This window comes from Pygoscelis adeliae, unplaced genomic scaffold (genome assembly GCF_000699105.1).
Source record: "Pygoscelis adeliae isolate BGI_AS28 unplaced genomic scaffold, ASM69910v1 Scaffold114, whole genome shotgun sequence".
Taxonomy (NCBI): Eukaryota; Metazoa; Chordata; class Aves; order Sphenisciformes; family Spheniscidae; genus Pygoscelis; species Pygoscelis adeliae.
Window position 1 is genome coordinate 2,865,566 of NW_008824587.1, and position 7,112 is coordinate 2,872,677.

The 7,112-nt window shown below is 43.4% G+C and overlaps 1 protein-coding gene across 4 annotated transcripts in view; it reads left to right on the forward strand.

Annotated features, from left to right (window-relative positions):
- The window catches only part of TSC1 (tuberous sclerosis 1), a 21,763-nt gene extending 16,215 nt beyond the window's left edge, over positions 1-5,548 (forward strand). For 3 of the 4 annotated variants that reach the window (XM_009322061.1, XM_009322064.1, XM_009322065.1), the window contains 4 exons: positions 52-174; positions 1,213-1,400; positions 1,514-1,675; positions 2,462-5,548. In XM_009322061.1, the coding sequence (XP_009320336.1) occupies positions 52-174; positions 1,213-1,400; positions 1,514-1,675; positions 2,462-2,948 (960 nt within the window). In that variant the 3' untranslated portion in view covers positions 2,949-5,548. The remainder of the gene's footprint in view (positions 1-51; positions 175-1,212; positions 1,401-1,513; positions 1,676-2,461) is intronic. The other variant, XM_009322062.1, reaches the window with a different exon arrangement.
- The last annotated feature ends 1,564 nt before the right edge of the window (positions 5,549-7,112 follow it).

Consider the following 7,112-nt stretch of genomic DNA (forward strand, 5'->3'; position numbering starts at 1 on the left):
CTGCTGAACTATTCATTCCAGTGTTTGATTCTGTTCAATCTCTCTTTCCAGCTTTCCAACAGTGAATCGGTGCAACAGCAGATGGAGTTCTTGAACAGGCAACTTCTGGTTCTTGGAGAGGTCAATGAGTTGTACCTGGAGCAGCTGCAGCACAAGCACACAGACACTACAAAGGTATGATTGCAGAGTTGGGGAGGAGGCCTTTGGGGGAAGATTTCACTTGAGGTCATCATCAAGGTGTTCTCAACCTTTTGTTCAGAATGAAGGAAAGGCTTCATAACTTAACAGATACTTTGTTTTGAAATTGATTTTCAGGGATTGGATTTCATATTTAATCTTCTGGTCAGATATTTTTGTGCACTGTAGGCTTATAGAATCTCTTCAGTGCCCTGTGCCTGAAAGCTAAGAAGGGGACGTTAGGGTACACCTGAAGTCAGTGTTAGCCACTTGATGTCAATTCTTAGCGATTTTTTTTTTTTTTTAATTGCCAAAGGCCAAGACTTTACTGTGCTCTTCATGTAACTGGCAGCAGACTGTTGCTGGTAAAGTAACATTGGGCTCTTATGTTTGTGAAAGTGTATAACGTAGGGTAGTATTGCTAGAATTTGTAGAAAGATCTTAACCAGGATTTTACGGGTTTTTGTGAGGTGCTGTTTTAAAACAAGCAGTCTTACTCTTCTCACTCAGTCATTTTCCTATTAAGAGTTAGTATTAACTTTACTTAAAACGCCTGTGGTTCATATGGTTTTACTTCCTGACTTCAAAGAAACCTTTTTTTAATTAGAAGCAAGTAAATTGCACAACAATATAACTGTTTCTGCATGAGAGAAAGTGATTAAAGAAGGTGAATAATAAGCCAAAAAAAAAAAAGTATTTTACTGGTATTTAATGGAGGTCATGTTGCAAAAACGGGTTTAAAATTGACTTTGTCGATCCTAATCTGGTGCAGAACTGGTAAGTTTGCTTTGCTGAAAAGGGCTTTTCATAAGGAACATTAACGTGCTAATAAATTCCAGTGATGTATAGTTATTTTCACAGTATCTTAATAGTGTACATCCTCAGAGTATCCAGTTTTCTAGATCTGTTTTTAGAAACGCTTCTTTTATTCCATCCTGCTTAAAAATGTGCCTATTTATAGCATCAGAAACATGTTTAAATGCTAATAAAAATAACACACAAATCATACTTTAACATTGTGTTCTTTCCTTCGAGGAGGTTGAAATGTTGCACGCTGCTTTTCGGAAAGAACTGGAGAAAGCAAAATTGTGTGTTCAACAGCAAAGCCAAAGGCTTGATGCTTCCCAGAAACGGATAGCTGAACTGGAATCTCAGCTTGCTAAAAAGGACCACCTCTTCCTGGAGCAAAAGAAATACCTGGAAGATGTCAAAATCCAGGCAAGGTAGGAGCTTCCAATGTAAAATTTTAACCGTGCATTGTCAGACGTACTATCATAGTTGCGGCAGAATCCAGAGACACTGAACCTGATGGTTTTTGGTTTCTTTTTCTGTTCAGAGGTCAGCTGCAAGCCGTAGAAAGTAGGTACAAGGCCCAGAAAAGAATCACACAGGCATTTGAGTTGGAGATCTTGGATCTGTTTGGCCGGCTGGAGAAGAGCAGCCTACTGAAAAAACTTGAAGATGAAAAAACAGAAGCAGCTGAAGCAGCAGAAGAAAGGTGAGGGTGGTGATGTAAAATATGCTGGATTCATGACCAGCTCCTTGGAAGTTGATATCCTTGTGGAACTCCTAGCACTTGGAGGCATCATCTCAAATTATTTCTGTTACTCCCCTTTTACAGACTGAATCTATTTCAGGACTCTGCCCAGGTTGCTGAGAGTCATTGACAAAACTGCAAGTGCTCACGAAGTACTTTTCAGGAAGTTGAACCGTTACTCAAAGTTTGAGAGAAACCTCTGGTTTGTCTCATAGACCGGTCTCTTTAATCTAGGAATTGTTACGCTGTTAAGGAGTTGTTTTACATATGTCTACCTAGAGCGTCTGGGTAATGCTGTACTTCCCCTCAGATCATGCCTTTTTTTTTTTTCTACACCAAATTCTGCTACAGCATCAGGATAATTTCTTGCACTGCCAGCAGATTTGCGGCGATCACCTGTGCTTGGGTTAGGCGAAAGAAAGATCTACAATCCAAGGAAGATGTACAGATCTCTTCCTTTAACTGAGTAGGATCCGGTTCCATTCTGCTTTGGGATTATTGTCAGCTTTGGACTTAAAACATTGGATGTTGCAAAGCTGAGTGTGTGACACTTACTTTTTCTGGTTACTTCTTTCTCTGTCACTTCTGCTTTGCTACAAATGGGTGAAAGGAAAAGGGTTGAAGTACATGTGCAGTAGCAGAAATGGAAAGTAATCAAAGTAACCTGCCTCCCCCAGCATTTCCCTTTCCATTGTAAACAGTTGCTACCATTTCCTTGACACTGTATCCTCCCTCTTTCCAAAACAGGCTGGATTGTGGTAATGAAGATACTGTGGCGGGATACAGCGAAGAAACAATTGGTAGAAATGGAGAGACCAAACCTCCCAGCTCCCGAGGTAGTAGTAGCAGTAAGGGCGGCAGCAGCAGTGAGCTCTCCACCCCAGAAAAACCCCAGAACCAGAGATTCAGCAGTCGCTGGGAGACATCCGTGTTGCTGGAGCCCTCGACTACTGTCCCACTGACTGTAGGTTCACTCCCCAGCTCCAAGAGCTTCCTTGGAATGAAGGCACGAGAATTATTTCGCAACAAGAGTGAGAGCCAGTGTGATGAGGAGGGTGTAACCATCAACAGGCTTTCTGATGCTCTAAAGACTGAACTATGTAAAGATCCAAGCATGGAGACAAAGGCCCCTCCAAGCCCCGATAACCTTAGCCTCTCGCCGAAGATCCAGGAAAGCAGTGTTGGACAGCTTCATATCATGGACTACAACGAAACTCATCATGACCACAGTTAAAAAGGAAGATAGTCAATCAGTGTTATTTTCATATTCTTGGCATAGAACAGGAGGCGTGAATGCAAGTTTAACTAAAAGCTTTTATGTTTCTTTGGTCTGAGCAGCTAGCTCATGCAGCGGAATAGGATTGATGTCCAGAAACAGAAGGAGGCTGCTGAACGAATGCAAAGTGGATTTTTGGGTCTGGAATTGAAATGCCCAGCCTAACTCTTGCTTCTTTCTCAAATTCAGTCCTTGGCAGCGTGTACTAATTTGAAGGGACAACTGTTAGCATTTGCAAGTATTTTTTCCCCTTTCTCCCTGTCCCCAGTGAGTGGCTGCGTTTCTGAACTTGAGTGCAATATGAGGCCAAACTAACATTTGTGAGTCTACTATGAATGCTTTGTATTTCCTTGCAAGCTTCCAAGCAGTTAGTTGTGCTGCCTGTCCGGGTGACTTCGGTTGCTTTCATCCTGGAAAGAAGCAGCGCTAGAGTTTCTAGTGCACTCATCTAAAGGTCTCTCTTTTGCCTGCCCACTGTCCCCCATCCCTCAGAGCCCAGTCTTCATTAAGTTGGACTCTGATTGAATACCTAAATGTTTAAAGAACAGTGTACCTCTGCAAAACCATTCATTCACCCTAATTCATGATCATTGTTTATATTGTCCTTAACATTTCCTGGAAAGTTACGTTTGAACAGACACTTAATGAGGAACTGGAGCTTGTAATGCGGAAGAGACCGTATATGCTGAAGACTTGTTAAAACACTAGCTTCTGATTTTTTTTTTTTTTGGTATTTTAAGTGTTTGCCTGACAGACTGGTACTGACCTCAGACTGGTTCATACGGGAAAGCAATTGGGGTGGGAGAAGAGGGAAAAGGAAGCTTTACTCAAGTAGGGAGAGCATGCAGAACCTGTATGTAGAATTGCAAGCTTATGAAGAAGAGCATTTGTTTCTCTAATCAGGGAAATACTTGTGCTGCCTGACCCTCCTTCATAGTTCTGGTCTTTGTTCCCGGACTGAGCAAGACCACTGCGTTTTGAGTCCAGGAAATCGGCTTCATTCTTCCTGGGAATACGTTTTCAGGCTTGACGTACAGAATAGGGTTTCCTTTGAGTGCTTTCTGCTCAGACTGCAGCACGTTTTTCAGCTCAGCAGTGTCAGTTTGGCTCTAGATATCTCCCCTTCACCTTCATCCTGTTTCCTTAGAAGACAAGGCTGAAGAGGAAGCCTGCTCAAACTGAGAATCAGAATTCTGTCCTGAAGCCTTTCTGCGTTAATCATGTTTTAAGTCAATGATGAGCCTTCTGTGAAGGAGGATTGTGGGATCAGGGCTTGCCAGTGGTCAGACTCAATCTCCTTCGTGACAGAATAGGGCCCGCTGTTAGGAAGTGTGCTCGTTTTAAATGTTAGCTCTGTCTGGGTCCAGGCGTACTTGGGCATATCAGACTTCACAGCTACCCTGCATCACACGTGGCCTCTTTTCTTAAACATTCTGTGGGTGGCAGCTGCTGTTTAAGAGTCGTCTCGCGTATAAATCAAGTCCAAGTACACTTGCAGTCGTAGTTCAAATCCCGTCTTAACCTGAATAGGAACAGGGCTCTCTCAAAGTGGCTGGCACTATGCTAACTTGCGCCTGCCAGTGCTTTTCCTCCCATTTCCGCTTCTTCCATTACACCTAGGGTCTAAATACATTTCTGCCTGTCCAAATTATTCTCAGTGTCCTTTCGGTTGGTCAGTCCTAACTCTGAAAGTAAAGGTGAACGTCGGTGGTTTTGTCAAAGCTTGAATCTGCATGGAATAGAAAATAGAGAGTTGGTTGTAAGTGACAGACTGGTTTTGTCGACGTGTCTATAGGCTTTCTAAGACTTAGTGGTAGCAAACGTGGTAGCATATGTTTCAGTAAGGTGTGGAGGTTTCCTGCCCCTTGCCCCACCGGATCCCAGCCCCGGGAGCGAACGGTTTGCACATCGCCCTTGGAGGGCTGGCTCGGCCGTTGGGTGCCGTCGCGTCGGAGGAGTTCGTTAGCCCATCCTTCTGCTTTGCCGAGCCCGGAAGAGTATCTTGCTTATATGATGACTTCCCTTGTCCTGAGGAGAGGCGGTTTTTGTTGTCGGTTACAAAAATGCCCTGGCGGTAACGCAAGCTCATTGATAAGGTGGCTTTTTTTTCTTCTTTTAAAAAGGATTTTAGCACCGGGATAGTAATGGAAACCACTTTAGGTTTGTTTATGGACCACAAAGATTATGGAGGAACAAATTTTGCCATTTTTTTTGTAAGTCTAAAAATCATGGATCTGCTGTATGTAGTTAACTTGCAGTTTGTTTGAAGGGGTCCCATCAGTAAAGTGGAAACAGATTTTTTTAACTGACTGCTTTTAGTTAAATCTAAAATTGCTGTCTTTGTCAAGTTAATCTGTTCCCTGCCTCGCTCTTTGTAAGCATGTTAAACAATCCACATTAAATGCCATAAATATGAAATACAAGGAAATGGTACAATCGTAAGCTAAAGAGAACTTAAACCAAAAGGAGGTTTTGCTGTCCTTATTAGAATGTTCTAAAATGTCAAGGCAGTTGCTTGTGTTTAACTGTGAACAAATAAAATGTATTGTTTTGCACTACTCTGTCTTAAATTCCCTGCAAGCCAACCTCTTTGGGACCGAGCTGTGCCGAGACAAGACGTGCAGAAACAAGGCCAGTATCGAAGCATCTTCCAAGATCTGCATGTGAGGGAGCAGATAAGCGGTTCTGCCCCGTTTTTGCAGGGGGTTCGTTGTGAGAAGCTCACTTTTCTGCGTGGAGCCGAAGCCTTTTTTTCTTCTGTGGAAAACGAACTCGACGACACGCGGGTGTAAGCCATAACTTAACTGCAAACAATTCATACCCCAAATCTGCACATCCGCTTTCTAAACGGCATTGTTCGTGTAGTCCAGAGACTACCCGGCGGTCAGGCACATTAATAGCTGAAACTGTCGAGGGCTTGTTTGCAGAGCTGGGGACGCTGTCAGAAGCTGGCTGGCTCGCTCTGTCCTGCCCGCGTGCTTTTCTCTTCTGTTCCCTGCTCAAGAGCCACTGTGGGCGCGGGAGGACGGTTTCTCAAACCAAGGGGAACTTTGAGGCCATTTCACCGTAAGCTTAACCTAGTAGGTTAAGGTTCTTTTCTTCTGTTTTTTTTTCTTTTTTTTCCAGACCGGCACTTTCTTACTAGTTTTTGTTGGGGTGTTTTTTCCTGAAATAAATTAATATTTGAAAGGTTGCTCAAAGCCATTTAGCAATTCAGACGTGAACCTCAGCATTCCGGTTAAGGACTGAGTATAGTTCTTAAATTTGAACAATGCGTGCAAGGGGATGGCGCAAGTGACGTACAGTCTGTTCGTGAACACGCTTTGGCCGAGTAACGGTGTTTATGGAGAGTTTTGTGTAAAAGTTACCATAAACATCATTGTGGGGTCAGGTGATACAGAAAGTTGTCTTTGGGCCTTCTGCATTGGGATGAGTTCTACAGCATGCTGAAGTGAAACGAGAACAAAGCAGAAGGTGAATTTTAAATCCATTTTGTATATCCCTTAGCACGCTGAGCATTGAAAAGCTCAAATAAAAAATAATTAGATATAGATTACCCACAGAAGTACATCCGCTAGGGCACAAAAGGAGAAAAACAAAGTACCTTCCTTGCTAATGCCAAGCGGTATGTTCGGTAGTTCATAACCCAGCTGTGAGTAATAAACACGCAGTAGACACGAGGGAAGGAAATACTTCAAATTCAGGAAATGAAGTTATCTTTGCTGATTTGATCTTGATTTATTGGAACTACTTAGCTGCTGGTGTGATGGTGGATTTTAAAAGTAAGTGGTTAAAAGGTAGTTTAGAAAATCAGCAAGAGCTGAGTTACTTTCTTCATCCGTTCACAGAAGCAAGAGCGTTGCAGGTAAAGCTGGCGGGGCGTCCGCCTAGGCTTTACTTCCCAGGCAAGACTTTTTTCCAAATAATTTTGACTGATGGTCTTCGTGATTTCAGCGTCTGAGAGCTTTACTTGGCTAAACCTTTTTTCCTGGGGTCCTCCTCAATCCACGCGCACCCCTCGCCCTGGGCTCACGCGCTGATCTTCCGTGCCAGCCGAGGGCCATTTATGGTTTCTTCAGAGCCGTCTGCGCTCTCCCCCGCGGCGACGCAGCGCTTGGCCTT